Raw genomic sequence first — 23212 nt, 5'->3', positions numbered from 1 at the left:
AGCAGAGGGACAGGCGACCAGGAGACGCGGCGGCCATTTTGGATTCTCTGGAGGAGCTGGATAGTAAGAGGTAGTGTGCCTATGTGCTGTGGGGGACTCTGGACTGGGTCTGCACTGGGTCTGGTGGCCCTCTGGCACAAGTTTGGCTGTGCTCCCACTCTGGGGCCTCTGTTAAGCGATCTGGGCATTACCCTTCTCTGTGGAGCTTTAGAATTTCACTCAGCAGTATCTTCTACTACAACCGCCCCATCTTGTGGCCACTGGGTGTAACTGCATGCACTTCTCCCACAGTATACTCGATACATAATACATATTATACTCAGTGGCGTAACTCCCGGAGGCAGTGGAGACTTTTGCCTCTACTTGTGTGTGCACTGATGACTTCTGCAGCGAGCGGCAGTGCTCCTGTTGCTGCTGCTGTAGCTGTCAAAGCAGAGTCCCGGGAGCCTGTCTTATCGCTGCGCTGGCATTGGTCCAAGTGACAGAAGGGAGGGGGCGTTGCAGCTGTCCCTCTCACTCTCTCTCTTCTGCTCTGCTGTCCGCGCGGGAGGCTGGGAGGAGGATCGGCGTTCGATCGCGGAAGTCTGTGTCTGGAGTCACACCGGAGCCAGCGGCAGCTTCCAAGCCAGCAGCCAGCATAGGGAGGTATGTTATTAAACATTAAAAAAATATTCCCTGACTGACATCCACTCTTTATATACTGAGCATATCTAATTGCCATTTATATACTCATTAGGAGGACACCCCAGCAGTGATTAATTTATACAGACTGCCAGATGACTGGGGGGGGGGGGGGTTGTGTGTGTGTCTTGTGTGTCCAGTGCGCACCTTTTCTTGGCCTGGCAGTCCAAGGTAAATCATGTCTGTTTTTTGTTTGTTTTATATTATGTGCCACAAATGCTATCTGCAGTATATGGGGGTAACCAATGCTGCGGGGCGGGGGGGGGGGGGGGGGGGGGGGACATGAACTTACGCCTCTGATTATACTGCAGTCTACATAGGAATGCAGCTTTCCCAGCACCTGCCGTGAATATCAGATGCGTTGTCCCCATGGCGGAATGACCACGCTATTATGATGTGACTGCTCTGAGATAATTCTACCTCCACCCGACTGCTCTTTTGACATGATATGACAATTCAACCTTCCAGTGGATCCTTCTCTGATTGATATTACTGACGTCTCCAATCTCCAGTTCCTCTATTTGTGCCGGTCAGCTTTATTATTCCTCCCAAGAAATATAAGGCCGCTAAATCTGTTTCCCAAGTGGCGTTCTTTAAACCTTCTCCTCAAGCCGCTAAATCAAAAGAGGTATGGAGTGGCCCCTCTAGGTCTGTTGTCCCTGTGTCCTCGTCGCCTCGAGATGCGTCTGCCCCTACCACTGTTACCACACACACCAGCTCTATCGAGGATAGTGACTCGCTTACGGTGGGCGCTATAAAGCATCTCCTAAAGCAACTTAAGGATGAAGTTGCGGCTGAATTTAGAGCGACTATGAAGGAATGCCAGAGATCTATTGAAGAGATTGGTGGCCGATCCGATCACCTAGAATGACCTGATCTCCTCCCATGAACTGCTTCAAAACGAGGTCACAACACTCAGGGACAAGCTTTCTGAACTGGAGGACAGATCGAGATGTAACAATATAAAGTTGCGAGGTGTCCCGGAGGCTGTCGCCAATATCGCTTTAAACGATTTTGCAGTTGACCTCTTTAGCAAACTCCTTCCCTCATACCGCTCGGCGGACTTTCTGATTGACCGCATCCATAGGCTCCCCAAAGCCAGGAACGCTCCTGATGGGGTCCCCCGGGACGTTCTTATGAGGGTACATTATTTCCACGTGAAGGAGGCAATTCTGAAAGCTGCTAGACCCTCGGATATTGCTTCGGAGGCTTTGGGCTAACTTCAGATATTCGGAGACCTGTCCCCTGCTACCCTAGCGAAAAGGCGCTCTCTCTACCCCATCACGTCGGTGTTACGCAAAGAGAACATTCTATATAGATGGGGATTTCCTACAAAGTTGCTTATTTCTCGAGAAGGATCTACTGTCGTTATAACAAACGTTGAGGAGGGTAAAAAGATCCTTGCGTCATGGAACTTTGCAAGCTCATCTACACACACCTCTCCCGAACGAGGCCTTCAGCGGGACTGGGCCTCGTCAGCTGCTGAGCTTTGAGAATCGTCTGTTCTACTATACTGCATTGTTTTTATATCTTTCTAAGCGTTTTGTTATGTCATGTTTCCTATTTTACACCAGTTCCTTGGCAGTTGCTTATTACGGGTGTTTATGTAAGGCCGATTTGAATGTTGTTAAACTGTTTTCAGGTGATGCCTCGACACCGCTGGTTTACTGTTTGTTGTCTGCCTCTGCTGCCCCGTCTGCCGCCCACGTATCTTTGGTAGCTAGGTATTCTACCCTAGAATAATGATTCTCTTTTCTTTAGTCCCGGAGGCTGGCGGTGCGGGGGACCAGAGATAGAGGCCCGAGGAACTGCATCTTGTTGAATTTTAGTTCGGGTGTTGGCAGTTTGACCACTACCCCCCACAGATTAATTCTGAGTCGCCATGGTTAGGTGTCCAACCGTGCCCCCGAGAGGGGTTAATGTTATGTTTCCTTTAACTGTTATTCTCCTTTTTCTTATCCTTTCTTTCCCTTTTCCTCTCCTGTCCGGAAATTGTTGCTCATACTTCCTATATGCCAGCTGGTTGATGACAGCTATGCAATCGTCGATTCTTTTGCAGTATGGTTAACATTGTTTCTATAAATGCGAAGGGTCTTAATTCCCCACATAAGAGGAGGTTAGCACTTAATTATTTTCATAAAATTAGGGCTCAAATCATAGCCGTCCAAGAGACGCATTTTATTAAATCTGCCCCTCCACGGTTTACTAATATGAGATTTCCCCATTGCTATTTGGCCAATGGACCAGCGAAGAAGGCGGGGGTGGCAATCTTAGTGTCTCAACATTGCGCGTTTTCCCTCACATCACAATACTGCGACCCTGAGGGGAGAATTCTAATTTTAGTGGGTACTCTTGAAAATAAAGAGGTGACGATAGTTTCCTGCTATGCCCCGAACACCAAGCAATTAGCATTTTGTAGGAAACTCTGTGCTAAGGTGCAACAATTGGCCAAGGGTGCTCTACTTCTCTTGGGAGACTTTCATTTGTCCCTTGACCCTTTGGTTGATAACTCTGGCAAGCGGACCTCACTCTCCAGTCAGCTCCATAGGAATGCAAAGGGCTTCCATCAGTTATTAGCGGAAAATTATCTTTTAGACCTTTGGCGCGTTAAACACCCAATGGACAGAGACTACACATTTTATTCTCCAGTACATGCCTCTTATTCCAGAATAGACCTAGCTTTAGCAGATAAGTGGACTCTACAGTCCATCCGTAAAATTTCTATTCTCCCCATGTCATGGTCGGATCACTCCCCACTATTCATCGACTGGGCTATTAGTAGTAGAAAGATTACCCCGGCCCACTGGCGCTTAGGTAAACAAAGTCTTCTTCAGCCAGAGACCAAGCAGGCTATCCAAACCACTATGGATTATTACCTCTCTGAGAACTCTCCTCGGGAGACATCCGTCTTCACATTCTGATGTGCCCTCAAAGCAGTAACACGAGGTACAGCGATTCAAACAGTGGCTAAACTTAAAAGGGAATATCGTAAAAAATTTGAACAAGCTGAGCTTGCAGTCGCTTCCTTGGAGAGTTCTCACAAGGCACATCCTTATGATAAAACCCTTCTTAAATCATTGCAAGAAGCCAGAGAGGCGGTAAACGTTTTCTATTTAGCGGAAGTCTAACGCAATCTGCATAGACTAAACCAAAAATTCTATATTTATGGTAACCGGGCTGGTAGGATGCTGGCGAGGAAGTTGAGGGGCAGGAAAGCTAAGGAAAAAATTCACATTATCCATTCGGATAGGGGCAGGAGAGTCTATGATCCTGACAAAATTGCGAAAGTCTTTGCACCTTATTATGCCAAACTATATAACTTAAAGGAAGATTCCTCCACTTTTCAACCTTCAGGCACGGATGTTCAGAACTTCCTGGGCAAATTTCCCCTCCCTTCACTGTCACCGGAGTATTGTAGCTCTCTTAGTGCGCCTTGGACTTTAGCGGAAGTCGAAAAGGCTATTGACTCCCTTCCAGCAGATAAGGCCCCGGGTCCCGACGGTTATCCTTCTGGTTTCTATAAATCTTTTAAGGAGAGTTTGGCCCCGGTGCTCTTATCAGTGTTTAATGAAGCCTCAGAAGTTGGACGCTTCCCCAAGGAAATGCTGGAAGCTCGAATCATCACCATCCCCAAACCAGGAAAACCTCCCACCTCAGTCCAAAATTTTAGACCAATTGCTCTGATTTAAAACTTTATGCCAAATTAATTGCCAACCGTATCAGTCCCCTCCTCCCCTCTCTTATCAACCCTGATCAAGTGGGCTTCGTCTTGAACAGACAGGCCCCAGATAATATGCGAAGGGTGATTAATGTCATTGAACATTCTGCCTGTAGAAAAGAACTCCTCCGAAAAGGCGTTCGATAGGTTGAACTGGGACTTTATGAGATTAACTCTGGACAAATTTGGCTTCTCTGGAAGGATCTTAGACTCTATCCTGGCTCTCTATTCCACGCCCTGTGCGAGGGTCTTTGTTAATGGCTGTCTTTCTTCACCCTTTAATATCTCTAATGGCACTCGTCAGGGCTGCCCGTTATCTCCTATTATTTTTGCGTTGGCGATAGAACCCCTGGCTGCTTGCATTAGATCCCGGGACTCGATTAGGGGCCCTATTATAGGGGGCATTTCCCACTAAATCAGCTTATTTGCGGACGATATTTTATTATGTCTTTCCGATCCTGAGACTTCCTTGCCAGTTCTTCGTGCCGTTCTTCAAGACTATTCGGATGTTTCCTTTTATAAATTAAATACTAATAAAACTGAGGCCCTCCCACTCAATATATCTCCGACTGTGGTCTCTAGGTTGAAGGAATCGTACAAATATGCCTGGAAGTCCTGCTCCCTGAGATATCTAGGGATTAATTTATCCAGTGAAGATAATTTAATTGAATGTAATTATGCCCCATTATTAAAAGCCTTTACGGAGCTGACTGGGGAGTGGATGTTGCAGGAGGTGTCTTGGCTGGGTAGGATTGCCGCTGCCAAGATGGTCTTATTGCCAAAATTAATGTATCTGTTTCGCACCATACCAAGACCCCTTCCCAAACTCTTCTATAATAAATTTAACCAGGTCCTGATTAGATACGTGTGGGGAGGCTCTAGGCCGAAAATTGCTAAAAAGATTCTTATTCTGCCCAAACAATCCGGTGGGGTAGCTTTCCCTGACATAGAAAAGTACCATGCTGCTTGTCTGTTAAGTCAGTCTAGAGACTGGTTTGACACCTCGAGCCTGAAACCTTGGGTCATTCTGGAAGCTTCTTATTTGAACACTGTTACCCTTCCTGATTTGTTTTGGTTGCCCCCCTCTGCTGCCCAAAGTTTGTCCGGATCTTGCAAGTCTATTAAAACGACCCTAGATTCATGGCATAAACTAGTGTCTTCTTCGGAAGAGATTGTATTACCGTCCCCCTGTCGGTCGTTATCCGCTCTTATGTCATTGATTCCTAATATTTCCCTAGTAGATTGGATTCGGAAGGGCCTCTCCACTGTGGGCGATTTTTTATAGGTGACGTCTTGATGTCCTTTTCTCAAATTCAAGAGAGATTTGGGATTCGGACCCAAGACTTTTTCAAATATTTGCAGGTGAGAAGTTGGTTACGCTCACTTGCTCCGCATCTTCACAAACCTACTTTTCCGCTTACATTAAAAGCCGACTGGAGACGCCCTCACATAAATATGGGATTACGTGGTGGTATCAATTTCAATTAACTGACAGCACACAGTCTAAATTCAAAGCTCAGATTCTATGGGAAAGAGATTTGAATAGATCCTTTACTGATGCAGAATGGGACAGTATATTTAGGTCTTGTTTTAAAGTCTCCAAATGTATTAACCACTCCGAAATGTTCTATAAGCTTATACAGAGGGCCTACTTCACCCCTGAAAGACAAAATAGAACTGGCCTTCACAATCTAAATTATGTTGGAGGAAATGTGGCTCAACGGGGGATATCTTTCATATCTTCTGGGCGTGCCCACTTATACAACCACTTTGGAGAGAGGTTTTCAGTATGGTTAGCATGATTTTAGGATTCACCATCCCCCTGGAGCCATCTTTAGCATTATTTCATTTGTTCGTAGACCACCTTTCTACAGGTGATCGCTACGTCTTGGGGCATATTCTGATAGCCACTAAAGCTGCTACAGCCCAATTGTGGAAATCTGAGAATCTCCCTTCTCTAACGTTTATTCAAAATAAGATTCACAAACATTTTATTTTTGAAACAGCGGAAGCTAAATACTCTTCCTCAGCTAATTCTATTCACCTGAAATGGTTAGGTTGGTCCGACTATAGGGGGAGAGAAGGTAGGCTAACTGTCTATGGTTCTCCAATTGATTTATCTGTGTTTCACCCCACCTAGATTGACCTCTTTAAGAATGTTGTGTTATCAGACAATTTCTTTAAAAAAAAATAATAATATTTTTTTTATTTTTGTTGGTTTGTGCTAAGCCTCTTTTTTTGTGTTTTTTTCCCCTCTTCTTCATGATTCTGAACGCCCAATGTAACCGATTGTATATTCATCCAACTGTGCGTTAAAAGTGCTTTGATTATGGTAACCATTCCGGACTACCCCTATGTTCCCCTTTACTCTTTTTTCTGTTCCCCATTTCTGTGTGAAAAATTTTTCAATAAAAATCTAATGTTTAAAAAAAAAAAAGAGGACAGTGGTGACCACTTTAGTTATTTCTGGCTGGTTCTATTTCCAAGGTACATTGGTTAATGCCACAATTACTTTTTTACAATAATTTTTATGAGCATTCTTTTATAGGTTTATTATTTTGAGGTATATTAAATATATAATTTCATTTCAGTTTCAGGAAGAGCTTCATGTAGAATTTCATCTGGTTACCATGTGAGTATTAACTATGATTTATAACTGCAAGTAACAGGTAGGTGTGTCCTGTTTGGGTGTGGTATTAGTTGCCGGTGGCCGGGTTCCTGGCGCCCAGCATACCGGCGCCGGGATCCCGACTGCCGGCTTGCCGACAGCGGGACGAGCGCAAATGAGCCCCTTGTAGGCTCGCTGCGCTCGCCACGCTGTGGGCACGGTGGCGCTTAGCTTTCTATTCTCCCTCCAGGGGGGTCATGGACCCCCAAGAGGGAGAAAAGGTGTCGGTATGCCGGGTGTCTGTATTCCGGTATTCCGGTGCCGGTATACTGTGCGCCGGAATCCCAACAACCAGTATACTGAATACCACCCCCCTGTTTATGGATGCTCTCATCACCCAGGAATGAATTGATAGGTTTCAGGTATTAAAAAGTCACCTAACCATTTATTAAATAATAGCTTAATTCAGGTAGAGATTAAATACAGCACCAGGTTTATTGCCATCCGTTGTTAATTTAAAGGTGTAATAATAATAATAATAATAATAATTTTATTTATATAGCGCTCTTTCTCCAACAGGACTCAAGGCGCTTTACAGACATCAAAAACAATACACATGATACAGAGGATTTGAGTAATACAACAATAGACAAGCAACACAGACATAAAAGAATAACCTTAAGCACACAGAAAGCATAATGCAGGATTGGTGTAGGTATTTTGGGTAATAACTTCCAAGGGTTGTGTATTCCACCCTCGCAGGTACCAAGTGCAGCAGCCATCTTGGGCGCTCCGCGTAGGATTACCCAGGGTGGAATAGTCTACCCCTAGAAGAGATGACACAAAATGGGGGTGATTTCAGAGTCCTACAGTTTAGAGTAGGGTTCCAACAAAACCACAAGGTCCATGTATTTTTCATCCCATCCACAAGTGTACCATATGGGGCAGCCATGTTGGGCGCACTTTGAAGGTTTCACTGTGGGAGGTGAGCCATACAAGGCCAAGTTCATATATTGGAAAACTGATGCTTATGTAGCAGTATGATGTACCCTGCATGTAGGGCACAATGGAAAGGTGTGCAATCAGTGGATGTAAACATTACAGGAAAACACATGGTGGGGTGGAAGCGAGCAATGAAGAGGAAAAAAAAAAAAAAAACACAATAGCAGGTAACTAGTGGCAGAAGTAGGAGTGGGATAACATTTTGTTCAGATCTTAGTACGGGTGGGATGGCGGGGAAAGAATCAGCGATGGCCAGTCACAGAAAAGTGTCTAATGTGGCATTTACTGTTTTTACAGTCCTGAAACACAGAAAAGAGTCACAACTAATGGAGTCTTGGTGGTAAGTTAGCAAAATATCATAATCCGAATATGATCTGTATAAACCGCACATGATTTTAGATGATGAACAACTATTGGCGCAGTAAGTCAGGCATATCTCAAGGGTAGGCATATGTTGTACAGCGAACACTTGTTTATTGAAACATTAGAGTATTTAGGTCAGTATTGCAGTATAGAAAGTAACATAATAAGCAGACCAGCATTCTGTTATTATAACACCATAAGTGCCACTCTGCTGCTAGTATGGCATTAGGTTTTCTGAAAATTGGTAATGGTGGGCAAATTAAAGCCATCATTGTCGACCTGCTTTGAATATGTCAGTTGAAAATAAAGTGGTCCATCAAAGTAGCCACGATGATCTTACGGGTACGAGTCATCGCAGCAGTGGCCGCAATTTACGGTGGCCTGAACTCGCCTAAAATTGCTCGCTGCTCCATAGGGCTCCAAGCTATTTTGTGCACTTTCGGGCTGAAACTAGCCAGTGAAGGGTACAAGACTTGATGTAGCATGGATAGGGTCTTTTCTTAAATTTATATTATATTTACATCCTATTATGTAAATGATATCCTTTTAAAACTAAAGGTTTTGTGCGGTTGCAAACCTGCTGTATATATTTGTTTATAGACCTGTATAAGATATGTGTATCAATTCAGTGCTAAGAGAAATAGTTACAAAAATGCATATGGTCATTGCATATACGTAATGTTTATAATGACTCCTTCCTTCAGTGTCCAGAGATGGTGTCTCTAGAGGTTGAGGTGGCGAAGCATAGGAAAGAAGCCTTTAAAAGTAAGTATGCATATTTAAAGTTACAGATACTTAAGATTATCTTGACGCTCATATGTGTGTGTGTGTGTGTGTGTGTGTGTGTGTGTGTGTGTGTGTGTGTGTGTGTATCAAAGGTCTTTGTAACCCAGTGGTTCTTAGCCACAACCAACAGAAGGTTGTGGTTCTGCCACAGAAACATCCAGACTGTTTTCTGGAACTTGGGCCCTGTATTGTTGAACAACGTGCAGGATGAGGGAGGGGTTTAGGGGAAGATACAAAGCACACGGCCCTGGGCCTCTCTTGGGTCCGCATACCTGCCTTCTCCAGAAGGGGTGTGGTCACTCCCAACACTTGGTCACTTTTCCCAGTACCAGGGCCAAATCAGTCTCTTGGTGCTCCTGTGAAGAGCAGCCAGTGCAGTGATTGATCGAAATACCAGCTACCTCTCAGTTTTATCCAATACCTGATCGAGATCATAGAAAAGGATAGCAATTCATTTCTACTAAGCAAAGTGTTGAGTGATTTATGTTGGAAGATTGCATTTATGTTGGATTTGCATGATGGTGCCTGGAGCAGAAGGGCGAGTGGTGCTAATCTCTGGTTTTCCTTCAACATGCTTTTGGCAGGGAAATATGAAGGCATAGTGCATTGGTCAGGGGTTTCTGGTTACTGGGTGCTAGTCACACCATACTGATTACTGTTCAAAGAATGCTGGTTACTGGTCAAATGGATGCTACATTAAATTTGCATAAAGCCCCCAGTGTTAGCTGTGGCCAAATCGACAGTGTTAGCCCCTGTACAAGAACTGGAAATCAATACCTGTTAAAAATGAAGACAAAATCTTGTACTTTGCCCTTCCTTTTAACAGGGTATTTAAATGTTATTCCCCAAACTTCCCTACAGCATAATGTAGTACTGTGCCGCGCGCTAACCATCCTGAATGCTACAGGCAACAATGATATTACAGAAAGGCTACACAGGTCCGCTCAAGTCACACCCATATTATCACAAATCCACACTCTTTTGGGGAATCGGATATAAGAACACTCCTGTTAAAATAGAGACTGTTTGGTGGTATGATGGTTCTGTGTAAAAGGTGGGATTTGTAGATGAGGTTGGGCCTACAGTGTCAAAGGTTGTGTGCCTACAGGTTCCAATTGCAGTACGTAAATCCAGTCTTGGTAATAAGGCATAAAAATAAGCAGATGATAGCAGTCAAGGGGGGCTATTGCTAGAGTAACCCCCAGGACCCAAGACAGCCTTAGGCTGCAACACGTTGGCCCCCCAGGCCTATATTAATAAAAGTATTGAGGGCTCTGCGGTACTAATGAGGGTGGGTAAGCAGCTATATAACAATATGGGGGTAATTAGCTCGGTAGAGGGGTGTTTAGGTGCTAAGTCAGAGTCCACGCACAGATTTTTACGTATTTATATGTAATAGTGCTATACTGTCAGCATAAAATCAGGAATAATAAAAACCTAAACTAATACACACTGCCCGATCCGTTGAGACTTATGTCACCAACTTGGCGGGCATTTACATGCGCCCGCCCAGTTCGGCTGTCAGTCACTGCTGGCATCTGTAGCAAGTGTACGGGCGGTCGGCTGACTACCTGTACACACACAGCGATGTGCCAATATATTGTTAGATATATTGGTCGTCGGCTGTGCTGCCGGGTCGATGCGATATGTCTTTGAACGACGGCGTTCACAGATGTATCGTTCGTACACACTGGCCGACGGACACTCAATATATCGGCTATTCAATAGAACATTCGATATATATCGCCCAGTGTGTGCGCACCATTACTCACTTCCTGACCACTCTCTATAAATGAGCAGCTGATCTGCAAACATAATATAAAGTCTCACATTCTGCTTCTTGCAGAGTAACACAGATATAGTTAGCCTGGCCTGGCCTGACTGCCACCTCTGCTCACACATGTACAGTCCTGGCTTCCTTGCAGGTATGGTGGCCAATCCCGGGATCGGGATCGACGGGATCCCGGGATTTAGGGCCAAAAATGGCCGGGATTCAATCCCGGGATTGGAAGATCCAATCCCGGGGATTGAGGGATCAGCGTTGAGCATCCACAGGACGCTCAGACGCTGCCCGGCTTCCTCCTTCCGGGTCCCCAGCGAAGCATGAGAGGTCACGCTGCACTGTCAGCCGCTGCTGGGAGCTGCCAGCAGTGTTCAAAGGATGTTCCCCTCCCGCCCGCCCCCGTTATATGGTGAGTTATATGTGCAGGGCGGGGCGGGGTTTGGCGAGGGGGCGGCCACCTAGCTAAAAGCCAATCCCGGGTATCCCGTGAATCCCGGGATTGGCCATTTTTCAATCCCGATACCCGGGATTGAAAAAATGGCCCGGGATTGGCTTCCTTACTTGCAGGTAATATAGGCTCCGGCCTAGTCACATTCAGGCTCACTCTCTGCCCTTGCAGGTAACACAAGATTCTGCCTGGCTTGGCTGGATGCCATAGCTCCACAAATGCATTTTCACAGTCTTTAGCGTTTTAGGATTCTCTCTACCTCCTGTAGGCCTGAACCTCCGGCTTCCAAGCCCTGGTCTCCGACTGCAGTCCCACCTGGACTGTCTGACTGTCCTCCAGCCTAACCAGGGTTCTGTGCAAGGGCAGCCTCTAGGTGTGTTCCCACACTCATATTCTTCTCTGTGTGGGCAGATCCCTCCTGTTCCACACAGAATATGCTGCTCACCAGCGCCCTCTCTGGTGATACTGCCACAATACTATAAGGTGCCCAATCTTTTACTGATCAAAACTGTACGGCGTCGGAGTGCATATATAACAATGTCAGTAAAGAAATCTTGTCAGTGTGGAAATATCATCAGTTGTGTCAGTAAGGTAATGAATAGAAGATGCGTATTATCACAACTTGTATTATCACACTAACAAGATTCCTTTGCTGCCTTGTATATAACCTACTTTAGGATCTATACTATGCTAGACAAGACCAGAACTGCTATATAGCAGTTTATATGAATAAATACTACTAATTTTGAAATTCACTATTATGTTGTGCATCCTCAGGGAAAACAGAGTTGGCCCTCACTGTAAGAGGCTCTTATGAAGACACCCACAGAATATTATTATCTTCCAGCTCACATGAAACTGTCGTTTTCCATTATCCAAGAGATTGGGGCACGGAAATGTCAGCCAGCCTGAACAGAGTTTACTCCTCTTTTGATATCACCTTCGTAAGTGGCACCTGTGAGGAGCAAATGATAATGTGAATAGTGCGTTGCTGGGGAAAGTCCTTAGGGATGTACAGTCTAAGGGGTATATTTACTAAAGTGCGGGTTTTTAGAAGTGGAGTTATTGGGGGTCATTCTGACCCGGTCGCACGCTGCAGTTTATCGCAGCGGTGCGATCGGGTCAGAGCTGCACATGCGCCGGCGCCGCAGTACGTCGGCGCATGCCAGATGGCCGGACCATGCGGGTGGCGGGCCGCAGCAGCTGTGTGACGTCACACTTAGCCGCTGCGGGCTGGGGAGTGACGACTAGCTCCCAGCCATCACGCTAAAGCTGCGCTGGCCGGGAGCTACTCCTAAGGTGCAAAAGCTTTTGCACTTCTGCTGTGGGGGGGGGTTCCAGGCACGGACATGTGGGGTGGGATAGCCCTGTGCTGGACGCCCCCACGCATGTCTATGGTCATGATCGTTGCCCTGCAAAATGTAGCATGGCTACGATCAACTCGGAATCACCACCATTGGGCCTAATTCAGACCTGATCGTACCAGCAACTTAGTTAGCAGATGGGCAAAACCATGGGGGTCGTTCTGAGTTGATCGTAGCTGTGCTAAATTGAGCACAGCTACGACCATCTTCCCTGACATGTGGGGGGACGCCCAGCACAGGGCTGGTCCGCCCCGTATGTCAGTGCCGGCCCCACCGCAGAAGTGCAAAGGCATCGCACAGCGGCGATGCCTTTGCACTTCAAGAGTAGCTCCCGACCAGCGCAGCTTTAGCATGCTGGCCGGGAGCTACTCATCACTCCCCGGCCCGCAGCGGCTGTGTGTGACGTCACGCAGCCGCTGCGGCCCGCCCCCATTTGGTCTGGCCACGCCTGCGTTGGCCGGACCGCTCCCACAAAACGGCGGCCAAATGCCGCCGTTCCGCCCCCTCCCGCCCAGCGATCGCCTCTGCCTGTCAATCAGGCAGAGGTGATCGCAGCCCTGCTATGGCCTTCGACAGTCTGGCATGCGCAGTAGAGACCCATTCGCTCAGCTGCGAAAAACAGCAGCGAGCGAACGGGTCAGAATGATCCCCCTTGTGCACAGCAAGGGGGGGGGGGGGAGAGAACAGATATAACATGTGCAGAGAGAGTTAGATTTGGGTGCAGGGTAAATACTGGCTGCTTTATTTTTACACTGCAATTTATTTAACACACCCCACCCAAATCTAACTCTCTCTGCACATATTATATCTGCCCTCCCTGTAGTGGACATGGGTTTGCCTATCTGCTAACAAAGTTGCTGCTACGATCAGGTCTGAATTAGGCCCATTGCCCATTGCAACCAATCAGATTATACTTAACATGTATCTAGTTGCTTCTAGAAAATAATAGCTATAATCTGATTGGTTGCTATGGGCAACGTCTAAAGTCTAAAAAACACACACCTTAGTAAATATATCCCCTAAGACTGATTTACAAATATATAAAACTGCAGCAAAACTGTTCTTTTGTGGCATAATGCACCTATTGTACGTTTGTTCAAGTACACATAGGTGGTCATTCCGAGTTGTTCGCTCGGTAAATTTCATCGCATCGCAGCGATTTTCCGCTTAGTGCGCATGCGCAATGTCCGCACTGCGAATGCGCCAAGTAAATTTGCTATGAAGTTAGTATTTTTACTCACGGCTTTTTCATCGCTCAGGCGATCGTAGTGTGATTAACAGGAAATGGGTGTTTCTGGGCGGAAACAGGCCGTTTTATGGGCGTGTGGGAAAAAACGCTACCGTTTCCGGAAAAAACGCGGGAGTGGCTGGAGAAACGGAGGAGTGTCTGGGCGAACGCTGGGTGTGTTTGTGACGTCAAACCAGGAACGACAAGCACTGAACTGATCGCAGATGCCCAGTAAGTCTGAAGCTACTCTGAAACTGCTAAGAAGTTTGTAATCGCAATATTGCGAATCTTTCGTTCGCAATTTTAAGAAGCTAAGATTCACTCCCAGTAGGTGGCGGCTTAGCGTGAGCAACTCTGCTAAAATCGCCTTGCGAGCGAACAACTCGGAATGACCACCATAGATTTGCCAAATACTTGCTGACTTTATATAATTCCCCTCTGAGAGTCTCAGAGGTGGTCAGTGCTGAGGTGTGTGGTGACAAGATTGCCTCATCATGGCTCTGCTGTGGAATGCTGCAAATTGTGGCCAACGATGACGCAATTCTCTAGTTCAGGAAAAGTATGATTTACGGTAAAACAAATGGGCCAAGGTAATGGCGTCTGCAGTGGTGCAAAATATTGCTCTGGTCAAACAGAGGGGGGCATTTGGGCTACTCCTAAATAATGTCAAAACTGATTTAGTTTTGCAGGATGGGACTATTTAAATAGGAAAATATCTGCATAGCACATCTCTGCATTTAGTAGATGTGTAATGCTGGCTATAGTGCGTCAATGTTTTCATACTTAATAACTACATGTTTTATTCCTCGCGATTTTAGAGTAATGAAACTGAAAATGACAGTTTAAGCCAAACCACAGTGCCACTTACTTTAATATCTCCCGAGGAGAAAGAGGTTAATGTCCAGCTACCTGCAATGGAGGTAAGTGTAAACCTTTTTGTATGTGACAACAATACTTTAATATGATACTGTATATTTTTACAAATTGGCTTAGGCGGAGCCAGGGCCGGTGCTAGGGTGTTCGGCGCCCTCCTGCAAAATATAAATTTGCGCCCTCCCATACTTTACATGCAGGGCCGGAGGGTTACCATGGCCTCTTGGGCCCCTGAGCTGCAGGAGATCCGTGTAAGCCTATGGATGTGAACTCTCTGCCCACACACACCCTGTGCAGCGCTAGTTACTGCCCTACACACAGACAGTGCCGTAACTAGACATCTTAGCGCTGTGTGCAAGAGAGGGCATTGGCGCTCCCCCTGTATGTAAAATAGGGACAGTGCGCGTTGCAGGCGCGCGTAAAAAAATTAGGGGCGTAGCTTCATGGGGAAGGGGTGTGGCCAAAAAATAATACCAATTCATATTACATATTATAGTAGTCTCCATTATTCAAACAACACCGCACAGCAGCGCCACTACACCAGGTACAGCCCCTCTTACACATCACGGCGGACAGATTTCCCTTTATACACATTACGGCAGACAGCGCCCCCCTTTTTACACATTACGGCAGACAGTATCCCCCTTTTTACACATTACGGCAAACAGCGTCCACTTTTTACACATTACGGCAAACGGCATCCCCCTTTTTACACATTACGGCAGACAGAGTCCCCTTCTTACACATTACGGCAGACAGCGTCCCCCTTTTTACACATTACGGCAGACAGCATCCCCTTCTTACACATTACGGCGGACAGAGTCCCCTTCTTACACATTACGGCAGACAGCATCCCCTTTTTACACATTACGGCAGACAGCGTCCCCCTTTTTACACATTACGGCAGACAGCATCCCCTTCTTACACATTACGGCAGACAGCATCCCCTTTTTACACATTACGGCAGACAGCGTCCCCCTTTTTACACATTACGGCAGACAGCATCCCCTTCTTACACATTACGGCGGACAGAGTCCCCTTCTTACACATTACGGCAGACAGCATCCCCTTTTTACACATTACGGCAGACAGCGTCCCCCTTTTTACGCATTACGGCAGACAGCGTCCACTTTTTACACATTACAGCTCACACATACTGTACATAATTATATACATAAATACAAACACACACACACACACACACACACACACACACACACACACACTTTCTCTCTCACACTCTTTTTACATCCACTTACCACAGTTGTGCTGGCCAGATCTTCAACAGCATGATCCTGTATAGCTCCGCCCCCTTGGTCCATGTAGCTCCGCCCCTTTTTGCCAGAACGATCACTGACACTCCTCTCACTGTCACAGGAGAGAGGGGAGAAGGATTCATTCTGCCGGCGCTGCTGCAGCTGCCTGTCAGTGTAACAGGGCAGGCACAGCAGCAGCAGCAGCAGCAGCAGGGGGGACAGGACTGCGCATCAGCAGGGATGCAGAGCAGTGAAGGCGCCTCTCCTGCCCGGAGCCTACCTGCTTTGCATCCCTTTGCAGAGCGGGTAGCGCCGGGCCTGGGCGGAGCATTAAAGAAGAGGTAGTTCCAAAGGATCCTAGCAAAAATCTGGTCTGGCCTCTTAAGGAGTGCACTCTTCTGAGCATGTGCGGAGGCTGGCCTGCTTCGGGTATAATGCATGCTCACTTCCAGTGGTGTAAGTTCATCCCAGATGCCCGGAGGCAAGATAATTATAGGTGCCTCCCCCTGCGATAGATAGATAGATAGATAGATAGATAGATAGATAGATAGATAGATAGATAGATAGATAGATAGATATGTATACAAAAAAAAAAATACAAAAAAAAAATATATATATATACATGCAGCAATAAACAGGAAGCGGCACTAAGAGACGTGGTGAATTGTGCAAAATAAAGCGACCAAGCTTTAATGTATCATCACATCATCAACGTTTCCTGATGAAGGGGGACAACCCCGAAACGTTGATGATGTGATGATACATTAAAGCTTGGTCGCTTTATTTTGCACAATTCACCACGTCTCTGAGTGCCGCTTCCTGTTTATTGCTGCATGTGCAGGGGTGCTGACCCCTTAAAGAAGGCACCGGAGCATATATGATTGGAGTGCCGGATCCTTTGCATGGATATATATATATACACAAATATATTTTTAGCAGTCATACCCAGGATTAGAACCCATGACCTGTTACACTGAAGGCAGGCACCTTACTCAGTTCAAAACCATTGCAACTAGGCAGAGCTATGTAGTGTGCAGCCAGACAACTGCTCATTCACTCACAATGCTTATTATTTCTCTGACAATTATTTTACAAGTGTCATACCCAGGATTAGAACCCATGACCTATTACACTGGAAGCAAGCACCTTACTGATGGAGCTATTTGCTCCTGTACAGGAAGAATGAAAATTCTAACTATTGGGTATATTTACTAAGCTCCCGATTTTGACCGAGTTGGTGTTTTTTCATCAAAGTCAATCAGGGAGCGCCACGTCATGGCACTCTCCTGATTGGCTGTGCGCTCCTGAACTGTTAATCAGGAGAGTGCCATGACGTGGCGCTCCCTGATTGGCTGAAGGGACCCTCTTTAACAGCAGTCACGGGGGTCCCGCCAGTCAGGGAAAGGGGATCCATGTGTAAACATGGATCCTCTTTCAGTGCGTGGATCGGGTATTCCGTTTTTTTATTTTACTAAGTCCCTGGATTATAACTTTTAAGAAGAGGACCGATCTACCCCGGATTCTTTGTAAGTATAATTTTATTTACAGGTATCCCTGGATTCTACTGGACAAGGGGACCGACTGCTTTGTGTCAACATAGGTAAGTATGTATGTATGTAAGCAGTGCCGTAACTAGACATTTCAGCGCTGTGTGCAAGAAACGGCATCGGCGCCCCCCCCCATGCAAAACGGGCAGTGCACGCCGTAGGCGTGCGCAAAAAATATAGAGACGTGGCTTCATGGTGGAGTGGTGTGGCCACAAAATAATACCAATTCATATAACGGTGCACAGTAGTCTCCATTATTCAAATTACGTCACACAGTAGCGCCACTACACCAGGTAGACACCCTTTTACACATTATGGCGGACAGATTCCCCTTTTTTACACATTACGGCAGACAGCGTCCCTTTTTTACACATTACAGCAGACATCGTCCCCTTCTTACACATTACAGCAGACAGCGTCCTCTTCTTACACATTACAGCAGACAGCATCCCCTTCTTACACATTACAGCAGACAGCATCCCCTTCTTACACATTACGGCAGACAGTGTCCCCTTCTTACACATTACAGCAGACAGCGTCCCCTTCTTACACATTACAGCAGACAGCATCCCCTTCTTACACATTACAGCAGACAGCATCCCCTTCTTACACATTACAGCAGACAGCATCCCCTTCTTACACATTACAGCAGACAGCGTCCCCATCTTACACATTACAGCAGACAGCGACCACTTTTTATTTTCAACCACATCTGTAGCTGAGTGGCTGAGCTCTCTCACCTGGTGCAAGTGGCTCCCCCCCCCTTCCCCCGCAGCAGCGACACCCTCCCGGCGGCAGCAGCTCTTCCCCGCTGCAGCGCTTCTCCCCTGGTGGCAGCGGCTCTCCCCCCCCCCCCCCCCAGCGTAAGTGGCTTACCTGGAGGCAGCGGCTCTTCCCCGGCAGCAGTGGGTAACGGAGGCAGCGACTCTCCCCCACCCCCGGCGGAAGCAGCGGCTCTCCCCCCCGGCGGAAGTGGCTCTTCCCCGGCAGCAGTGGGTAACAGAGGCAGCGACTCTCCCCCACCCCCGGCGGAAGCAGCGGCTGTCCCCCCCGGCGGAAGCGGCTCTTCTCCGGCCGCAGCGGGTAACCCGGAGGCAGCGGCTTCAGAGCGGGCCAAGAGAGGGCGCGGGAGCGCAGAGGGGAAATGCGCTCTAACTAGGTGTGCGCTGTGGTCAATGCCCCTTCGGCACACACCTAGTTACGGCGCTGTATGTAAGTGTGCATGTATGTTGAATAAAATTGTACTATCATGGTGTGTGTGTTTTATTTTTATTTGGGTATTTTTTGTAGTAGAACTACAAGTACCAGCGGGCCCGTCCGTCCCCCGCATGCTGGTACTTGTGGTTCTCCAAGTACCAGCTTGCGGGGGAGGCTTGCTGGGACTTGTAGTTCTGCTACAAAAAAACAATATTCTTTTTTTTTGCACAAAAGGCTATCAGCCTCCTATCCACCACCCTTGGATGGGGGGGACAGCCTCGGGCTTCACCCCTGGTCCTTGGGTGGCTGGAGGGGGGGGACCCCTTGGTTTAAGGGGTCCCCACTCTTCCAGGGTACCCCGGCCAGGGGTGACTAGTTGGTGATTTAATGCCAGGGCCGCAGGGACCGATATAAAAGTGTCCCCCGGCTGTGGCATTATCTCTCTGACTAGTGGAGCACGGTGCTGGTGTTAAAAATACGGGGGACCCCTACGTCTTTTGTCCCCCGTATTTTTTGCACAAGGACCGGACACAGAACCCGGTGCTGGTTGTTAAAATATGGGGGAACCCCTGTCAATTTCCCCCCCGTATTTTTAAAACCAGGACCGGCTAAAAGAGCCCGAGGCTGGTTATGCTTAGGAGAGGGGACCCCACGCAATTTTTTTCAGGATTTTTAACACTTCATACACTTCTTTTAAGGTACACAATGAAGCCCTGCACGGATCTCACAGCCGAGATTCATTGTGTTAAGTACAGCAGTGTTTTACTAATCACTCCCGTAAAACACTGGCTGAGATTATGAATGACATCGACATCGGAAAATATGAAAATACAGAATACGACAGCATAGTAAATGAGGCGTAAAAAATTTAAAAAGTTGCAAATTCACACATTCGATGTCATTCATATTTAATCTCCCTCCAAATCCCGACAATTACGAATCTTAGTAAATATACCCCTATATGTTACTTGTAATTGTCAGAAAAGTAACTTCATATAGTTAGAAATCTCATGCTTCCTATACAGGAGCAAATATTTTCATCAGTAAGGTGCCTGCTTCCAGTGTAATCGGTCATGGGTTCTAATCCTGGGTATGACACTTGTAAAATGTGTATGAATAATAAAGAGGGTGTGACTTGTAAGGTGCAGGGACGAAAAGATAGTGGCAGCTATCAATTAACTTAAATTAATAATCGAATGGTGTCGCTGAACACACAGAATGGGAGGAGAGGTGCCCTCCTACAGAGCAGGGGCCCGGTGGCAGCCGACTCCGTTGCCTCCCACAGTTATACCTCTGCTCACTTCACTAGAAGGCCCCATTCTGCTGCGCATACTCAAAGGAAGCACCATTAGCGGATGTACTGGGTAATTCATTATCTAATGTAGCACTATGCGGTCTCTCCCCAGCTACTGTAGAACCAGCACATTAAGTTGGAGAACCACAGACTGCCTACCTTAAGCTAAATTATTACTTTTTACAGATGCTGGAAGCACATTGTATAAACACTTCTAATGCTTTTTAGTGTCTTAAAGGTCTGTGATCATTGTGGATGATAATGATTTTTATTTATTTATTTTTGTAGGGCAAGCCTTTGGAAATGCAGATTAAATTGAAAGAATGGTATAGTATATTCCATCAACGTTTGGTTATTTTTCAGTAATCTTTTGCATACATTTATGAAGCATCACAAATTCTTTTCACGCCATGGTTTAAAAATGATACTTCTATCTGATCGGATTAGGGTGTTGCTTTTTAAATACAGGATAGGTGCAGGAAGACAAACTTGTGAACTTTAGATTTTATGTTGTAAGCAATTTAAATGATATTGTGGATGTAAGGGGGACTCCAGTTTTATTGGCTCGTTATTAGTGATTTTTCTGCAGCAGGGTACATTGGTTTCCACAGGGACACATCGGGGTGTAAAGTGGAGCTTTATCCAGAGGCACCAACAGGCAAAAGCTTTAGGCTGTACCAGGATGCACTGGGGCCTCCTTTATAACCCCGCCTCCAGGCACTAAGAGCTCAGTTTTGAGTTGGTGCCTGCAGCAGCAGGTCACCTAACAGGAGGGCTGCACTGGGCAGCCCTGAAAAAGCTTTCTGAAAGAATGCAGAGTATGCTCCAAAGATTTACCAGAGGGGGAAGTTTTGAATGATGGTCTGTGTACAACGTGTCATACATCCTCTAGTCTTTCTGCAGCTCCTGTGCCTACTCAGGAGCCACCCTGGGCTGCATTCACTAACCTACTGGGTACTCTGGTAGAACGCCTTACATGCCCTATGCGACCACCTGTGCCACTACAGCCACAAATTGTCCCTTTGGGTAACACTCCTTGGGCGGAAAATGTATCTAACCAGCTGCAGCAATTAAATCAGTCATTGGTTAGACAAAAATCCACCCCAGGGCACTCCCGTGTCTCTGGGTCATCTAAGCGAGCTGTTTCCTCCTCACAATCCACATACCTCTCTGATGTTTCATCTGAAGACGAGGGGGAGCATACACTGAATCAGGTGTTTCTGATGAGGAATCTCCCTTGCAAATTAACATTCTTGCCCTAGTGGTTGCTATTAAGCAAATCCTACAAATCTCTGATGATGAGGATTCCACTACTGTGGCTAAGAAAACTGATATGTTTTAACGGCAGAAGGTGGTTAAAAATCTGTTACTCCATTCTGACCATTTAGTGGACATCAGACGGGAACCCTGGTCTACTCCAGGAAAGAAATTCCCCCTGTCTAAATGGGCCTTGGCTTGCTATCCTCTCCCTGCAGAGTTATATAACAAGTGGGAAAATTCACCACCGATGGATTCTTTCTCACATCACCTGTCTCATGGTGTCATCCACTCTGCCTGTCACCACTGTCACTTCACTAAAAGAACCGACAGATAAGCGTGTGGAGGGATGCCTGAAATCTATTTACGCCCTTACAGGAGCTGTGCATAGGCCCACTATTGCTGCCTATTGAGCTGCAAAAGGTATCGAAGCATGGGTTCAGGCATTAGAGGAGGAGCTGCCTGAGGATATTTCTGACCTTGCCAGACAATACCTGTCTCACATTACCACCGCCGCCTATTACATTCAGGAGGCGTCCTCTGAGGCGAGTGTGTTGGCAGCCAAGGCGTCGACTACGTCTGTCCTGGTTCGCCATATTCTGTGGTTGGGGTCATGGAAAGTGGACCTGGACTCCAAAAAGACCTTGGAGGTACTCCCCTTCACTTAGGACACTTTGTTTGGGGAAGACCTAAATAAAATTGTGTCTGAACTAGCGGCTGCTAAAACTGCCTTTCTCCCAAATACTAATCCTTTTGCACAGAAGGCAAAAGGTACCACCTTTTGTTCCTTTTGGCCTCAAGGAAAACCAAGGTCAGGCATACCCGAGACTCGTGCTCGCAAAACCACCAAGCCCAAGGCAAAAGAAGCCTGGGTGGCCCATCAGCCTGCTTCTAAACAAGACAAGCCTGCTGCATGATGGGGTGGGCCTCCCCCTGGGGGACCCCAGAGTGGGAGGCCGACTTTTACAGTTCACCCAGGTCTGGTTACAGACCACTTCAGATGCATGGGTGCTGAAAGTTGTCTCTCACGGGTATGCAGTCTCTTTCAAGAGATGTCCCCCTCGCCAGTTTTGCACCACAGTTCTCCCTTCGGACCCGTTAAAGGTGCAAGCTTTGAAAACGGTTGTCAGTTCTCTCCTGAGTACAGGAGTGGTTGTGCCGGTACCTCAGTCCCAGAGAGGCAGAGGTTACTCGACCCTGTTTCTAGTCCTGAAACCCAGTGGGTCTTTCTGGCCTATACTCAACCTCAAATCTCTGAACATGTTTGTGAGAGTGTCCAGGTTTTGTATGGAAACACTGCGCTCAATTGTACTGGCTATGGAACCCAGAGACTATATGGTATCCCTAGATATACAGGATGCATACCTGCATATACCTATTGCCATCTCGCATCAGCAGTTTCTGCGGTTTGCTATTGGTGACCTCCACTATCAATTCCAGGCTCTGCCATTTGGACTGGCCATGGCTCCTCGGATATTCACCAAGGTCATGGCTGTGATGATGGCTCATCTCTGTCGTCAGGATGTCAGAATCCTGCCGACTCTGGACGACCTGCTGATTCTGGCAAATTCCCACAATGTCCTCCTCAGTCATCTGCAGCTGACGATAACCTTTCTGCAGAGCCGGCCATAGGCATAGGCAATCTAGGCAATTGATGATATGTGGCATGCCTATATTCTGTGTGTAGCATTTCATATGCAGATACAGCCACAGACTCACACAGTATATAGGCATGCTGGATATAATTTTAATCAGCAGAAGCTGCTTGTGCATCCTAGCCACACAGCAATGCAAATAAGATGCATTG

General features: G+C 46.7%; 1 protein-coding gene across 1 annotated transcript in view; it reads left to right on the top strand.

Annotated features, from left to right (window-relative positions):
- The window catches only part of LOC134979927 (cytosolic phospholipase A2 delta-like), a 180918-nt gene that overhangs the window by 44342 nt on the left and 113364 nt on the right, over positions 1–23212 (top strand). The window contains exons 5-10 of the mRNA XM_063946540.1: positions 6991–7031; positions 8307–8349; positions 9077–9137; positions 12167–12333; positions 14800–14901; positions 20437–20474. Of these exons, the coding sequence (XP_063802610.1) occupies positions 6991–7031; positions 8307–8349; positions 9077–9137; positions 12167–12333; positions 14800–14901; positions 20437–20474 (452 nt within the window). The remainder of the gene's footprint in view (positions 1–6990; positions 7032–8306; positions 8350–9076; positions 9138–12166; positions 12334–14799; positions 14902–20436; positions 20475–23212) is intronic.

Source organism: Pseudophryne corroboree, chromosome 12 (genome assembly GCF_028390025.1).
Source record: "Pseudophryne corroboree isolate aPseCor3 chromosome 12, aPseCor3.hap2, whole genome shotgun sequence".
Classification (NCBI taxonomy): Eukaryota; Metazoa; Chordata; class Amphibia; order Anura; family Myobatrachidae; genus Pseudophryne; species Pseudophryne corroboree.
Note: the sequence above shows the minus strand (reverse complement) of the source record. Positions and strands in the feature narration are given on the sequence as shown.